At 48.9% G+C, this 16,897-nt stretch overlaps 1 protein-coding gene across 1 annotated transcript in view; it reads left to right on the top strand.

Annotated features, from left to right (window-relative positions):
• TRPV3 (transient receptor potential cation channel subfamily V member 3) overlaps window positions 1–15,875 on the top strand; it is a 32,091-nt gene extending 16,216 nt beyond the window's left edge. The window contains exons 9-18 of the mRNA XM_045824276.1: window positions 983–1,159; window positions 2,140–2,298; window positions 2,971–3,072; window positions 4,191–4,264; window positions 6,475–6,640; window positions 8,094–8,160; window positions 9,429–9,703; window positions 10,780–10,892; window positions 12,119–12,198; window positions 12,470–15,875. Coding sequence (XP_045680232.1) covers window positions 983–1,159; window positions 2,140–2,298; window positions 2,971–3,072; window positions 4,191–4,264; window positions 6,475–6,640; window positions 8,094–8,160; window positions 9,429–9,703; window positions 10,780–10,892; window positions 12,119–12,198; window positions 12,470–12,564 — 1,308 coding nt within the window. The 3' untranslated portion in view covers window positions 12,565–15,875. The remainder of the gene's footprint in view (window positions 1–982; window positions 1,160–2,139; window positions 2,299–2,970; window positions 3,073–4,190; window positions 4,265–6,474; window positions 6,641–8,093; window positions 8,161–9,428; window positions 9,704–10,779; window positions 10,893–12,118; window positions 12,199–12,469) is intronic.
• Window positions 15,876–16,897: the final 1,022 nt, after the last annotated feature.

The raw sequence follows: 16,897 nt of genomic DNA, 5'->3' as shown, positions 1-16,897 counted from the left end.
GCCATGCTTGCTCTGAGATCAAGGTGATGGGTGGGGAGTGGGTGCCCTGAGTGCCTTGGGTCTTGGTTCAATGGTGAGGGCTGGGGCCCACAGGGGACCTTCTCATTCTCTTGTTGGAGGAGGAGAAATGGAGACCAGCTTTGACAAAGGAGGAATCATGTCCTTCCTCTTCCCTTCCCCACCTCCCCTCTTCCATCTCTCTGATGCTTAAGACAGAGACTCTGTCTTTGGGGGCACCTGTCCTTACCCTGGGAGCACTCTGCCTGAAATGAGACAGGAACCCCAATGAGTCACATGAGATCAGGGCTCTGACACCGCCCCTCCTCCTGGGCCTTGGGTTGGTGCCCCAAGAATCTGTGGTCCCCAGGGTACTAGGGTACCTCAGAGCTCAGCTTTTGGGGAGTAGTGAGCTAGAGAGCTTGGCTATCTATCTGGCCTGCCCTTTGGAGCCACCCAGAAGCTTACAAGATATGCCTGGGCTCCCCACCAGAGATTTGGATTGATTTACACAGTGGTGTGGGATTTGTTAATGATCCCTAGTGACCTGATATGCAGCAGTGTTACAGTGGGTCCTCCGGTCTCTCTGCAAGGCTGGTATCTTGCATTACCCTGTGTCTGGCCAGGGCAGTGAGCCTCATCTGGCCGAAGAGACTTGATTGAGGCGGGGAATGGGGAAGCTGGAAGAACTTCTAGCTTCTTCTCAGATCCAGACCAAACAGAAATTCTGTTTCATAATTCTCAGTTCCCAGATTCTTCACTGAACTGGGTCTTAAGAGCCGATTGTATAGCTTTCCCCATGTACAAAGGGCCTTTGCACCTTTGTGTCTGGTATTCACAGTCTTGCCCATTCCACAGAGAAAGCCAGGCCCAGGGGTCACGGCAACCGTGGGATCCAGTCTGTCCTTGATGGGAGCATCTTCCTGGTGCTCTTGGCCCCACGTTCCATTCTGTGGCTGATCATTGTTCCTCTCCCTGTCCCCAGATCCTGAAGTACATCCTCGGTCGTGAGATCAAGGAGAAGCCCCTCCGGAGCCTGTCCAGGAAGTTCACTGACTGGGCGTATGGGCCCATGTCGTCCTCACTCTATGACCTCACCAATGTGGACACCACGACAGACAACTCGGTGCTGGAAATCATTGTCTACAATACCAACATTGATGTGGGTCTCCCAGAGGGCTGGGGAAAGGCAGGGGTGGGGGCTGGGCTCTGGGGATATTGGGAAGACCCCATGCCACTAGCTGGACATGTCTGCAACCCCCATTTCTTTACCTTAGTGGGTGGAGTTGGCACAATATGGGCAGGGCCTGTGTGGAGTTCACTTGTGCCCAGAGGTCCTTGGGTGAGGGTCTCATGGTCCCTGGAATCCTGGGCAGTGTGGGTGTGGAGGAGGAAATGGTTGGTGTTGATCTTCTCCATCTTGTTTCTCCCCCACCGCCCTTCTCTCTCTATGTGACCATGCTTAGAATTCCTTTTGCCCCCAAACCTGGCCCCAGATGAGGGTCAGGGAGTACATAGTTCTAGGAACCAGGGAGGCCTTTCTGGATGAGGCCAGAGGGTCAGTGAAGCTGGAGGGGAAGAGAGAGGATCAGCAGTGAGCAGTGTTTGGCTCTGGGGATAGTGAGGCAGCAGACTGGATCCTCATTCTTTACATTTTACCAAGAATCATGCTTCCTAGAGCCTGACTGGTCTGGGGTCTTCATGGACCCTCAGGGCACCCTGGTGGGTAGGGCATTTGATTGATATCAGTTGTATTGATGAGGAGACAGAAGGTCCAGAGGGGGTCAGGGGCTTTCCTAAGGTTACATAGTGAGGAGGGGCTAAGTTGGAGCTAGAGCCCCAGTCACACTCCTTCTCCCTTCCAGCCCTTGCTCCCCGCTGAACACCAGATGCCCCTGTTGGAAGCCTGGCTCCTGTGGTGTTTGGCTGCTGCCTGGGCCCACTGGCAAGGAGCCTCAGGAGCCAGAAATTACTCTCCTGACATTTCCTGCCAAACCAGTCCCTGGGACATAATGACTGTCTCCCCCTCCCCCCGACCTGCGAGAGACAGTGCTGACTCAGAGCTTCTTTTGAAATGAGGGCCTTTGACAATGGTTCCCCACTCCCCTCCTGTCCATGGTGACTGTGGTGGTCTTCCGCCAGAACCGGCACGAGATGCTGACCCTGGAGCCCCTGCACACACTGCTGCGGATAAAATGGAAGAAGTTTGCCAAGTACATGTTCTTCCTGTCCTTCTGCCTTTATTTCTTCTACAACATCACCCTGACTCTCATCTGTTACTACCGACCCCGGGAGGAGGAGGTAGGTGGGCCCCTTGATGTGGGGGATGGGGAGGTCAGAGCTGGGGAAACCAGGCCCAGAGAGGCAAAGAGATTTTTGTGGGCTTCCCTAATTGTTGTCCTTCATGGTTTCTAGGGAACTGAGTATGTCTGTAGTGCTTAGCTGGGTTAAACCCTGGGTGCTGAGCCCCAGGCTGACCAATACTGGGGGAGAATTAGGAGACCCAGGGCCCAAGCTGTGTCTAAATCTAGGGCTGATCGGGTGTTTCTGATGTGAAGGCCACAGGATACAGAGGGAGGGGAAGGTTGCTTCCGCAAGATTTCCCACCACATTGAGCCCGAGTTTCCATCCATTACTCTGGGCTTTACAGAGTTTCAGCTTTATTGAACTGTGATGAGGCCCTGTGAGTGTCTGAATATGGACAGGTTCTTGTAAAGACAAGTGGCATGAGGTGTGAGTGCTGTCAGCCTGTTCCTCACTGTGGAGATCTGAGTTCCTGATGTGGGTGGGGAAGGCAGGGGCAGGGAGCTGCCATTCCTTCTCTAGCCCCACACAGACATCGGGCTTCCTGCTGGCTTCTGGCCTGGCCTGAGGGCTCGGCGTGTGTACATGCACAGTCTCTCCAGAGCTGGCACTACCCCTGCCCTCGTCATGCCCCACCCCACAGCATTCATTCCCTCCCCTTCTTCCCAGGCTCTCCCACACCCCCTGGCCCTGACGCACAACATGGGGTGGTTGCAGCTCTTAGGAAGGATGTTCGTGCTCATCTGGGCCATGTGCATTGCTGTGAAAGAGGTGAGTGGGCCACCGAACCCTTCCAGGTAGCAATACAGGCAGGTGACAGCAGGCTTGGTTTCGATCCCACCCTGCTCTGCCATTACTGCTGGGGCCTTGGGGAGCCATTTCTGTTCTAAGCCATAGATTCCTTAGTGACAAAATAGGAATGAATAAATAAGCAGGCCTATCTTACCTACTGCATCTCTGCACCCCTCCATCCATCTCTCATTCATCTGCCATTTATCTACCCACCCCAGCCACTCGGTAACCCATCTTCCTCTCCCTTCTGTCCACCCATTGACTCATCTGCTCTCTCTCGTGGACCTAGCCACTCAGTCTTCCGAGTGAATGCCCACTCACCCCCACCCACTGTGCTTCTGTCCTTCCACCTTTTCCTCTGTTTATCCGTCTGTCACTTGATTGATCCATCATCCATCTATCCAACCAATGAGTCAATAAGTGTGTTCTGATCATCACCTAATGAGGGGCCCTGGGGGAGGTGACAGGGAGAGGGGGTTTGTCCTCTGAGGGGATTTCAGAGGGACACGAACATCTAGACTTTGACATAGGCTGTAAAATGACTCTGTGCTGGGTTCAGACCAGTGCTCAGGAAAAGAGATGACTTTTGTCGGGGACATCGCACTCACTCTGGTGGGACTGGGCATGAGGACGTGGGGGACAAGGTCACTACAGGGCGGGCGTGGGGAGCAGCACAAAGGCGCCCAAGGTGGAAAGCTAGGCTATGCAGGGGTGGGCAAAGTGGGTTTACATTTGTGAGTATGTGAAACACAGAGTTTATTCTTGTATTATTATTTATTAATTATAATAATAATATTATTATTAATCTATTTTCCCCCACCCCTGTATTAGGGGCTGGCAGGGAGCTGCATGGCTGCACTGTTTTATAGGTTCTGGGGTGAGGAGGAGGGTGACAGACACACAGAGGTCTAGGGGAGCATGCACTCGCACCCTGGGATGGCCTCTGCTCTCCAGGCACAGTCCCCTCTGTGGCCCTCGCTGGGGCTCTGGCTGCGCCTTCACACACTGAGTCTCTGTCCTGGGGAAAGACCTCCTTCCTTAGAGCCTCTGTTGAAGGCAAGAAGAGACTGAAGCTTTTCTTTCCTTTCTGGCCTCAGGGCATTGCGATCTTTCTGCTGAGACCCTCGGATCTGCAGTCCATCCTCTCAGATGCTTGGTTTCACTTTGTCTTGTAAGTAGGTCTGTTCCCTTTGTCACCATCTCACAGGCAAGGCTAAAGTCCTATATATGGTGGTTGCTGTGTCCCTTTGGGACAGCCATCCTACTGTGTCACCATGCCCCAGTGCCCCAGGCATTCTGCCATACTCACGTGGCCAGCGACCTCCTCTTTCACTTCTGGTAAGAGAGGCACATAGATGGCCATAGAGAGAGGTCCAGCAAACCCTAGCGCAGGACCCTCCATCGGGCTGCAGTGATGGCTGACTCCACCCTGCCACGGAGCCCCAGGTGGCAGGCAGCACAGAGTAGGCATGAAGAAGCTTAGCAGTACTGTTTACTTTTCTACAAAGAGTTCCAACCCAAGTTGCATGGGGTCTAGAAGTTGCCACCTTGGACGCTGGCAGATCAGAGCTGGAAAGTACTTGAGAAATCCCTGAGTCTCATCTGCAGGTATGAAAACTGAGGCCGAGAGCAGGGAAGTGAGTCACTCACAAGTCACTTGGAACTTCAGTGGCAAAGCCAGTCCCGGCCTCTCCGTCATCGTCTCCTCACGCTAGTGCAGGCTTGGCTCCCGCCACAGAGCCCAGCTCAGCCCTGCCTGAATGAGGTCATGTGCAGCTGACACCACAGGCTTACGTGACCTTTGTGTAAATGAGCAGAGGCTAGCTGAATCTGCAGCAGGGGTTGAAGAATGTTGACGTTGTAGCTTGTGGACGCCTCTGAAGTCCCTGTTCTGAGTGTTTGTGAGGCAGAGTCTATAGGACTTTGAATCTTGGCCCGATGTTTTCAATTACCTAGGTGTTTTCTTAAGTATGCACCTGCCTTTCAGAGGCATGAACCGAGCTCTTTATCCTGTGGCCAGATGCAGCAGCCCCATGATGCAAGTCACGTGAGAACCTTTGAGACAGTATGGTGATTCCAGAGAAAAACCCATGTATACAGCCATCAGCTTTGCTGCAGACAAAAGGCACCAATGCATTGTCCTGCTTTTCTTCTTCTGAGCTGTTTTGTTACTGTAGAGAGAGGTGTAGACATACTTCTTCACTTCAGTCTCAAATGCACTGATTAGCCAAATATTTGCTTGTCACTGCATGAGAGAAACTAGGTTGCCTTTGTCCTAACTTTAACTAGTTACATGTTTTCTAATGGTGGAGACAGCCTGATGTTATAGCAAGAGCAGGCTTTATGTAGATGTCCACATAACTGGTGGTGTACACACACACTGTGTAAGAGTAGATTTTGAGCTTGTATATTTGGCATACATTGTACTTAAAAAGTTTTAAGTTGTGGAAAAATACACATAACATTAACATTACTATCTTAACCATTTTTAAGTGTGCAGTTCAGTACCATTCAGTACATTCATGTTGCTGTGCAGCCAGGCTCTTGGTTTCTTTTTCTGGCAAAACTGAAACTGTACCCACTAAACAACAGCTCCCTAGTCCCCTCCCCCAGCCCTTGGTGACCACCATTCTACTTTCTGACTCTGTGCATTTGACCACTCTAAGGGCATCATATAAGTGAAATCATATGGTGTTTGTCTTTTTGTGACACTTATTTCACTTGGCATATATTATACTTTTTTAAAAGGTAAAAAAAAGTAGATTTGAGAGATTTTTGTTATGATTGGCTTATATGTATAAATATTGTCTGCTTTTATCATTTGGGTTAAAAATGCAATCATTCATTGCATCCTCTACTCCAGTGGTTCTGAAATCTATGTGAGAATCAGAAATCATGTGGGTGTTTTTAAAAATGTGCAGCCTCCTGGGCTGCTCTCCAGATGTTCTGAACCAGAATCTCCCAGGGCCCTGGGGATCTGAGTTTTAAATAAGTCGGCTGTTGCCCTGGCCAGTGTGGCTTAGTTGATTGGAGCATTGTCCCGTACACCAAAAGTCTGGGGGTTCAATTCCTGGTCAGGGCGCATATGGGATGCAACTGATCTATATTTCTCTCTCACATCGATGTCTCTCTCTTTGTCTCTCCTCTCTAAACATTAAAAAAAAAAAGGTCAGCTGCAACCAGCCCACTGCTGGCCCCGACCTGCATCTGGTGACATGGTCTGGGTTTTAGACACAGTCTAACAGGTCTGGGGCAGCCTTATCCACTTCAGCACTGGCCACCAGGGTGGTGGTATAGGGTTTAAAGGGTGGCTGGGGTGTGACTATCTGCCCTGATGCTGAGAAGTAAGTAAGGCCCTTGTCTCCTGTGTCTCCTGAACAGTTTTGTCCAAGCTGTGCTTGTGATACTGTCTGTCTTCTTGTACTTGTTTGCCTACAAAGAGTACCTCGCCTGCCTCGTGCTGGCCATGGCCCTGGGCTGGGCGAACATGCTCTACTACACGCGGGGGTTCCAGTCCATGGGCATGTACAGCGTCATGATCCAGAAGGTTCGTTTGGGGGCTGGCAGGGCCCTCAGAGAATGTTCATTTTTTAGATGGGGAAACAGAGGTCTGGAGAGCAAAAGGGGTTTGCCCAAGGGACAGGCCGCTGCTCTTCTGAATGTCACGGTCTCCATCTGCCTTTGGTCAGCTCTATGTGTCCAGACCAAGTGCCTGGGCTTGATGGGCGTTGAGAAGGGACTCACTTTGTGAAGGAGGGTTCTCACCACTAGGCAGTGGTGTGCTGGTATTTAACAACTGGCTCTCTGGGAAATGTGCACACACAGCTACATCAATGTCTATTATAACATTTACTATATAAAGCACATAACACACAATTTCCTTTCTCAATAACAATAAAACATATAATAGTCTTTACTGTAAATTCCACATAGCTTGTTGTCTTGCTGGATAATTTGTTGAACTCCTATATCTTCTGCTAACCTATGGTTGCAACTGACAAATGAGTGTTATTCCAACATAAATGTTGGTTGATATTTTTCTTTAAGGAGTAAAATGAAGGTGAAACAATGAAGGTGCATTGGCACTTCAGTTGGTTGTCTATGATGTGACCAACTTATTTGCTGAATTGCATAATAGTTTTCAAATAATAGAAGACAACTTTGTTAATATTAGTGTGCTGTTCATGGTGTAGCGATTACTGACAGGACACATTTTTAAGTTTAATCCGCTTTAACATTTTCTGCATTGCTGTCTTCACTCTAGATCGAGACAATCAACACAACAACGAGTCAGTCTCTGATTTGTAGCATTTGCCAATTACTATGGTATAAATACTCCCACCCTCACTGATTTCCAGCTACCAACACGACGTCACTGACTGCAGAGCTGGAATGAGATGCGCAGCAACACTATGAATAGTATTTCCACCATAGGGCTATGATAGATATAAATAACTTTAAGATCATAGATAATTGTAAAATGTAGTAAATAGCCAAGAAGTGATGAGTTTTGATGATTCAGTGTCTCTATTTTTAATATAATTTATTTACTTGTAAGTGTATATGATTTAATTTTTATTAATGGCTGCATTTAATAAGCAGCTCACAAAATTCATGAAAATGTAGCAGTCGGCTCCAGTGAGCTGGTAGGAGCTGGCTCCGGCACACCACTGCCCTCAGGAAGTGTGAGGGTTCCAGATGTGAGACAGTGAAGAAAGGTGTCCATGGGCACGGTGAAGCAGCGGGGGCAGAGACAGACTGTGTTCCAGGAGGGAGGAGGGAGGAAGGGAGAGAACAAGGACAAAAGGCCTCTTGGAGAAGGTGGGGTCCAGAGCTGCATTTCAGAGCATTGGCAGATGGGGCTGAGGGGATGGGGAATGGCCTGCAGGAGACCACGGTTAGAGCTAGAGCCTGGGGGTGGGGCCCAGGAAGCAGTGAGATCGGTGTGCAGTGACTATGTGCTTAGACCTTACCCTTGAATTTTGTTTCTTCCTTTGTAGGTCATTTTGCATGATGTTCTGAAGTTCTTGTTTGTGTACATCGTGTTCTTACTTGGGTTCGGAGTAGGTAGGTAGTATTATAAATAATACTAACTCCCACCTTGGTAAAGCACTTTATACCGATGTCAAGAGGATGAAGCACGTAGCAGCCTCAGCAATAACTATATCAGCTACCAGCAGAGCCCGTGCTGAGCTTTGCCTTTTCCAAGCACTATCTTTTTACTTCTCTCGACCTCTCAGTCAAGGGGGAATCATCATCCCTGATCGTAGGTAACTGAGGCTTAGACTCCAGGATTCGAACCAGGCCTGTCACTCCTACCCATCCCGACTGTGGGACACACCTCCCACTTTCACATCTATCTGTGACCCTAGCAACCTGAGATAGGCTCAGCAGGTGTTTTTGTCCCCATTTTACATGGGGAAACTGAAGTTTACAGAAATTTGATTGACGATGTTTGAAAAATAGGAGTAAAGCAGTGCATTGAGGTAGTCTCCTTTGGCCCTGCATATCACGTCACTTCTGCAGTTCTCTCCTGCTAGGCCTGTGAGATCCTCTGGTCTGCTGGGGACCAGGCCAGGGAGCCCCCTCTTAAAGCCTGATTTATCTCTAACCTCTGCATGGGGAGAGATGGTTGTATTTTCCCCCGCAGTGATCATTGGCCTTTGAAGTGAGGCATTCATTTCCATCTGCCTGACACCTTTTCTGTGTCAAGATTTGCATATTTACAAATTAAGGATATTGCATGTCCTTCATTTGTTTATTTGTCCAACTATTTACTCAGTCATTAATTTGACCATCCATCCATCCATCCATCTGCCCATCCATCCATCTGCCCATCCATCCATCCATCCATCCAGCAATGAGCCACTGCTGTAGTGTGTTAGAAAGAAGAGAAGAAAGGGCTTTTGGCCTAGGCCAGGGGATCTCACCACAAAGCATTAGGAGGACACTCAGGACATCACAGTCTTGCAGGAGATGACCTAGGCCACCAGAAGTTGGGAGCCCAAATGCTGGTTGGGGAGCCAGAGACACACATAGATTGTAATTAGCAACTCTGCAAGGCCATGAGTGATCAAGGGCCGGATGGTGGGGTAAAGGAAGGACAGAAGAGTATGGGCTTTGTTAGGCATTAAGGGCTTTCTATAGAAAATCAGCCTGACGAGGCTTCTGGAAGAACTCGGGCTGAATATGGAATTTCAATGGCCAGAAAAGGGGGCAGGAGGCAGGCCTGCAGTGTGCGTGTGGGTGTGTGTGAACGTGCAAGTATGCACATGCTTGCTGGGTAATTAACCAAGCAGAGAGGCTGAGGAGAGCACCCTGTTATATCCTCCCAGCCCTCGCCTCACTGATTGAGAAGTGTCCCGGTGACAAAAAGGACTGCACCTCCTACGGCAGCTTCAGCGACGCTGTGCTGGAACTCTTCAAACTCACCATAGGCCTGGGCGACCTGAACATCCAGCAGAACTCCAAGTACCCCATCCTCTTTCTGTTCCTGCTCATCACCTATGTCATCCTCACCTTCGTCCTCCTCCTCAACATGCTCATCGCCCTCATGGGAGAAACTGTGGAGAATGTCTCCAAGGAGAGCGAGCGCATCTGGCGCCTACAGGTGAGCCTGGTGCAGACGCTGGGATGGGAGCCTTCACCGGACTCAGTTCCCCACACACTATTGGCACCCGTCAGTGCTGGTGGATCTGGGGGGCCTGGGAATCTGCATATGTTCCCTGTGCTTGGCTGGGTTTGAGGAAGCATTCATCTAGGTTCCTTGAGTGTAGGGTCAACAGCATGCATGAGAGGAACTCAGGTTTACGGGGGTGCTCTGCTCAGAGTCAGTGTCTGATATGTGGATGCTGAAGTGTGACCTGAGGTTACATTAAGAGGAGTATAGGGTATAGCACAATGGAGATGACAATTCTGCTCTCTGTCACCCTGGCCTTGATACTCCCCACACACTGTGGGCCTTACAAGCTGAGGATACCACCACAGTAATGACCAAGCTTGGGAGAAGACTGGAAACCACGCCTCGTAAGAAATGGTGTTGAAACTAGGCTCAAAGAAGGTGTCACCCCTTCAGATACCTGAAGAGCTACTTGTGAGAGGGAATGGCTTCCTTCTATGATCCCAGAAGGCAGAACTGAGATACATGGGGCAACTGCAAGGAAACAAGTATTGATTTGACACAAGGAAGTTTCTAGTTATTAGGCCCTTCCTAATTGGCTTATTGATAATATTTAGGAGAGACTGGTAAAACTACCTCCAGGAAAACTGCTGAGGGGATTCCAAGCCTGGGATGGATGTGGGACTACGTGAGGTCTGAACGCTCCTCACTATGGGACCCAGGATCCTAACATTTTCAGTTAGGAAGTGCCTGGACCTTCAGAAACATTGTTTATGTCATGTTTAAAGTAATTTGAGCTTTCCCAAACTTCTGGCTTTTCATTTTTGAATTCTGTAGATTAACTGAACCCTCAGGATCTATACATGAAGCTTCCAGGGAGGACAGAGTGGGCTGTTCAGTGGTGTGTGCAGTGCACGCGTGTGTATGTGTGCATACCCCTGCACACTTGTGCCTTGTGTGTGTTCACTTTGTGTGTGCATGTGTGTGCAGTGGTATGCATACTCACAAGCGGCTGTGCTCCTGGGCTGGCTACTCAGCAATGTGCTTAGGTTGTTTTCTGTCCCCAGAGAGCCAGGACGATCTTGGAGTTTGAGAAAATGTTGCCAGAATGGCTGAGGAGCAGATTCCGGACGGGAGAGCTGTGTAAAGTAGCAGAGGAGGACTTCCGGCTGTGTCTGCGGTAACACAGGCAGGGGGCCCTTTGGTGGTAGTCTCTGGCTGGGTCAAGAGAGCCCCGTCAGGGAGTGTTGGGGAAGCAGTGCCATGGTTGGCTCCAGACTCCTTAGAAGGGAATGTGCTCTTCCGGGGCCGCTGGCCCTGAGACAAGCCTTCCTGAGCTGTGGAAGGGAGAGGAAGCGAGACTCCCACGGCAGGTCCCCTCTCTGCTGGTTCTAAAGGGCCTCCACAGCCTGTCCCTTTCCCATGTCTGGTTTAGAAACACGTCCCAGTCTGGCACCCTTTGTCGTTCTGTCTACCCCATGTGGGCTCAGTGACACCAGGGACCTGAGACACATTTTGTCCCTGGCAATGGAAAGTGAGACAGCTACTTTTGAGAGATATCAAGATTTAAAAAAAATTTTAATCCTTACCCGAAGACATGCTTATTGATTTTAGAAAGAGAGGGAGAGAAACATTGATGTGAGAGAAAAACATCAATCAGTTGCCTCATACGTGCCCTGACCAGAGACTGCATCTGCAACCCAGGCATGGGCCCTGGTGAGGATAGAACCTTTCAGTTTGTGGGACGATGCTCCAACCAGCTGAGCCGCACTGGCCAGGGCGCAAGCTTTTCGATTTTAAAACAGTACCTGCACATGGCCTGACCATCTCTTCCTGCCCCCATCTCACTACCTGACCCTCCAGACTACCTTCCTCCCTCGAGCTGACATTTCTGACCGTATTTGTTACCCCAACAGTGTCTCTAATTCTGACAAGCTCACTCTAGAGCTGGTCTCTGATGTGAACGTTAGCCCAACCATCGTCTCCAGTTGCAACCCAACACCGCAGACACTGCCCACTCTTTGGGTGTTTGCATCCTAACCATCTTTTAGTGCAGCCTGAATCCTCGTTAACCATCTATGAGTTTAGTCCTCACACCCTTGTATCTTCTCAGTGGGGGCTCTTCCTCCCTCCTGCCCTCCCTCTTTCCCCAGGGACTGCCTCTCTCCAGTCAGGCACACTGTTGCTGCCTGAAGACGTCCCTGTTATATGTCTCTGAGTTTTGGGTCCTGCACACTGGGAAGAGACAGCCCTGGAGGCCTGGAAAAATGGGGATGTAGGCAGATTTCAAACTCTGACCTCTGGGACAGATAGAAGAGGAGCTGTCTGGGACACCCCACACCTCGTGATGTCTGTTTTTAATGAGGTGCAGTTGCGAAATGTTGAGAATGATTGTTGTACTCACAGGATCAATGAGGTGAAGTGGACTGAATGGAAAACACATGTCTCCTTCCTCAACGAAGATCCGGGGCCGGTGAGACGGACAGGTATCGTTATTGTCAGGAAGGGTGACAGCTGTTCCTGTCTGACCATGTGGCCCCGGGCAAACTGAGTCTGAGGTCCTCATTTCCCCGTCCACCAGATGGGAGGTTGAGTCAAATTGGTTCTCAGGTCCCTTCCAACTCTGACGTTTTATAACCCTGGTTGGAATAACTTCTCAAAACCGGGTGGTAGAAACTGGGTGGTGCATCAAGACATGGAAGTACTCCTTGCAGATGGCTGTCTTTCTAAAATAGTGTTGTTGTTTTTTTTAAGCAGATTTCAACAAAATCCAAAATTCTTCTAGGAGCAACAGCAAAACCACCCTCAATGCATTTGATGAATTAGAAGACTTTCCGGAAACTTCGGTGTAGAAGCAGAATGCAGAGCTGGTGTTAGCATGGGCCTTTGGGTGCTAAAGGCTGGGTCCTGGGCTGTGTGGAGAGAGCTTTGCAGAGGCTGGAGCCTGCTCTGCCTGCCCAAGAGCAGAGAGCACCCTCCGGCTGAGTGGGTGGCTGAACTGAGAGGCAGATGTCAGTTTTTCTGAGTGAGAAACACTCTGGATGTTGTTACTTGGTGAAGAGTTTGTGTAAACACATGGTCAGCAGTCCTGAGCCTGAGGTCCCTGGAGTCCTAGGTGAAGTCTTTGGATTCACCAACTGGTGAGCAGGTCAGCTTGGCTGGGCGAGGGGCTGTGGAGACGGGCGGGGACCTGAGAAGCAGAGCTTTCTTCCTGGCTACATCCCCTTAGTAGTCTCCAGCTTCAGCTCCCACATTCCATGTCTCCCCTGGGCGTCCTGAATTTCAGGGGCTCTTGATCCCATCCCAGCACATACAGGGGACTGAGCTAAATCCGATATCCTGGGGGCGGAGGGGAGTGAGTCATGGAAATGTCCTTTTGGGAGCTTCAGGGTACAGGAAACTACCCGTGGTATGAGTGCTCCTTGGCATCCCAAGGCTCAAACTGTTGCAAAGTGAGAGACATTTTTAGTAGTGTAATTAACATCAGGTTTTTATTTTCAATAGAGTAAGGACATTTCAATTTTAAATGAAAATTACTTCAAATGAAGTACATGATTTTATAAGTTGAGAAGTAGATTTTAGGATTTGGGACTGGGTATAAGTGTTGTGTCCTAGGCCTCAGGGTGGCCAGAGCAAAAACAAAAAGCTTTTCTTTACACACACAAAAGTCAGCAGGAGCTGTGCCCCACAGGGCCCGTCTGGGTGCCTGTGATCTGGGTGAAAGAGCTTGGCTCCCTTCCTGGTACTGGCTGTGATAGTGCGTGCGCTGGGTCCCCGCCTCCTCTCCAGCAGCGATGGCAGCTGCCCTATTTCTGTGGCCGTCAGCCTCAGAGGCTGCTCTTCGACGTCAGTATTGCTCACTGGAGCAGTAGAACACAGCGCCTGAAATGCTGGTTCCAGCATAATGTGTTTTTAATATTTAAAATATTTAAATATTTTTGTTCACTGTGAATTAGGAAGCTGAGGAAAAAGTGTGTGAGGAAGGAGCATTTGCCAAAACAAGTTGCTTATTTTTAGATCCTCATCCTCTGAGTTTCTCCCCCTGAAATTACACAGAGTTAGTTTGGGGCAGAAGTGAAGTAAAGACGGAAGAAACATTCCCGATTACTCGAGTTGCACAACTAGCAGAACCACTCTGCTTTGGTTATCTGGTAAAAGGATTTGTGTGAGAATTTTTGAGGCGATATTATAGAGATATTAATCATGCATTGTAATTAAAAATAGCACAAACATGAATTTGGTCTTTAGACAACTTGGCAATTGGCTAGTTAGCTTGGCTTGAGGCAAACTGAACAGTGCAAACCCACAGCCGCTCTGGGCCCATTTCTCCGCTATGGGCTGTTCTGTGTGCTGGCTTACCTGGGTGAGTAGAAACTTGGCCTTTGTGCCCCTGATGAGCTGGGTCAGGGAGTGATGGGATGCAGCCCAAGGAATGCACAGTCTGCAGCAGCCCTTGCACTTCCAGCTGACTCAGGAGCCAACCAGTGCTCTAAGCAGCAGTGGTCAGACCAAGCTCAGGTGTGAGTGAAGGTAGCAGGGACCAGGCATGTCCTCTGGAAAAGGGAAGAGCTGGGGGGATTGTCTTGGAGGCAGAAGGAGCAGATCTGTTCTGGATGGGCAGAACTAGTGCCAAAGGTTGGACATTTCAGAAGAAAGATTTTGGTTCAGTTCCATTCAGTCCAGCACCTGCTGTAGATATTGGAGATGTTTAAGCAGAAACTGGTTGAGAAGTTATTAGGGATGTTGTCAAAGATCACGATCAGATGAATGTTAGAATGCTTTTCACCTGCAGATCGGCATCCTGCATCTGGAGTTACCTACTTGCATAGTCTAGAAAAGATGTCTTAGTTTGAAGGGCAGCCTTGTGGATCCATGGCGTCATGCTCTGCACGCTGGTGCTGGGAACCCCAGCACTGCTTTGATTCAGGCATGAGTGGATATAGCCATTTCCATTTCTTGCTTGAACAAAAGCTGGGAGGTCAGGCAAATAGAAATCGGTATTGGGATCTTTGTCTTTTCTCATGTATGGAGAGCTGCGCTCTGTGGATCTGGATGGAATGGGTCAGCAGGACCATTTTCTGCACTGGTTACTCATCCCAAAAAGGCTTTCAGCCTAGATGGTCTGAGTCTACATAGGTCTCCAAGGCAAAGGCAAGCAGTAAGCTAAAGAGCATCAGTTTAAGAGGATGGGTTCCCTTATTTTACACCTAGAGACTGAAGCTCAGAAAGGAAGGTGGACTTGTTCACAGTCATGCGGGAAGTCGCATCAGAGCTGTTGAAGCTGGGGCGCTCTGATTCCTGGACCACTGATATCCCTCCACACCATTTTCTTTTAAAAGCAGGTATTCGGGAAATTTGAGCCTGCCTTTGTGGTTGGCGCATGTCAGGGGTCTGTGGCTTTTTGCTCAGATGATTCATACTGATGGTCTATGCCATCCCTATAATCTCATGACAGGTTTAAAACTCAAGCATGCACACAGATGTGCATACAAAACCACACACATACACGTGTACACACACATCAGTCCACACTAAATCCATGGGCACGTTAAGATATCTTAAAACTTCATGATTTACATTTCAGCAATTTAAGGGGAAGGCATTTTCCAGGGATGGAATCTCCTGGGTTCAGATAATGGTTTTGGCTCAAACTTCTCCTTTAGTTAAACTCTGACACAGGAAGAATCCATTCTTCTAGACGTTATGTGATGGATATATCTGTTTGAAATAAAAATGGTGCTTCCCTTCCCCCCTGAGATGTGAGAGAAGGTGTGAGAGGTTGTACTGTGAAGTCATTAAGCTCTCAGAAGGCTCCTGTCTGAGACAGCCCAGTATTATTGGCGTTCCTTTCCTTCCTCAAGGCCTGGTGAACTGGGTCCTGTTGCTCTGGGTGGGCCCAGGCAGATGGGCCATCATCCCGGCCTGTAAGCCGTACTTGATTGCTGCACTCATTTACATGTTTTTACTGTGATCTTGGCTCCAAATGCAGGATTGCCATCTTGTTCTCACTGAATGTGCCTTGTCCTTGTAAACTCTAATTTACATACTTGTTCTTAGTGTTGTGTGTGTGAGAAACTCTATGTTCAAGAAAGAGGTTGTAAATAGAGTAAGAACATTTTAGTGTCATTGAAGAAATGCTTTTATGATTTCTAATAAATATTTATTTTGCCTAACTATAATTGTGGTTTTTTTTTTTTGTTTTTTTCGATGTCATTATTTTTTTGTCCTCAGTTAAGGACATTTTTTTCCATTGCTTTCAGAGAGAGGGGAAGGGATAGAGGAAGGGAGAGAAACATTGATGTGAGAGAGAAACATCAATTGGTTGCCTCTTGTAATCACCTGGACCAGGGATCATGTATGTTGAGACCGGGGATTAAACCTGCAACCTTTTGGTTACAGGATGATGATCCAACCAACTGAGCCACACCGGCCGGGGCTCAGTCTTGTTTTAAGTGTGTCAAAATAGAGACCTGCTAGAAATCCTAGAGTGTTACTCTAGGATGAATGGGTAAAGGAAAGGCCATTTTTTGGACCTGAAGCATTACTATAGGTTCCAGCTCAGGAACAGAGCCAGCACAATAAAATGTGTCGTCTTTGTACAGTGTTCACCTCTCAGAGTGCATTCACCTCTAGCGCCCCACTGAAACCACTCAACACCTCTGGAAGGAGTCTGAGTAAACTGAGACTCAGGGAGTTGAATGGCATGCCCAAGGAATCACAGCCAAGAAATGTTAGTGTGTCAGGACATATGACCCCCCAAGCTGTGCTCTGTTAATCGTGCCCTGCTGGCTTCCCACTGGCTCTTGTGGATGGCTATAAAACCATGGCTCTACCTGGAGACCAGACAGCATAAATCCCTTCTTCCTACCTCACAGGGCCTTTGTGAGGAGGCAGCGAGGGAATGGATACACGAGAGCTGATGCTATTACCATCATTATTACCTGATTCATCCATACGTGCATCCATACGTGAAGTAACTCATTCTTTTGAGTTACTTCACAGGGGTGACAGTGTAACAGGGTGTAGCCACCCAGGGGTACGCCCAGGGGGCCCCAAATAGGGATTTGTAATGGGGTCCAGAACTCAAGGAGTCCAGGAAATATTAGAAATATAGATATATTATGTCCTCACCCTCACCAGTATGAGCTGGGAGAATGGGACACATGGAGCAGGGCCATTCAGAGC

Source organism: Phyllostomus hastatus, unplaced genomic scaffold (genome assembly GCF_019186645.2).
Source record: "Phyllostomus hastatus isolate PE091 unplaced genomic scaffold, TTU_PhHast_1.1 phas_scaffold_55, whole genome shotgun sequence".
Taxonomy (NCBI): Eukaryota; Metazoa; Chordata; class Mammalia; order Chiroptera; family Phyllostomidae; genus Phyllostomus; species Phyllostomus hastatus.
The sequence above is the reverse complement of the archived record's forward strand: the minus strand, read 5'-3'. Positions and strand labels throughout refer to the sequence as shown.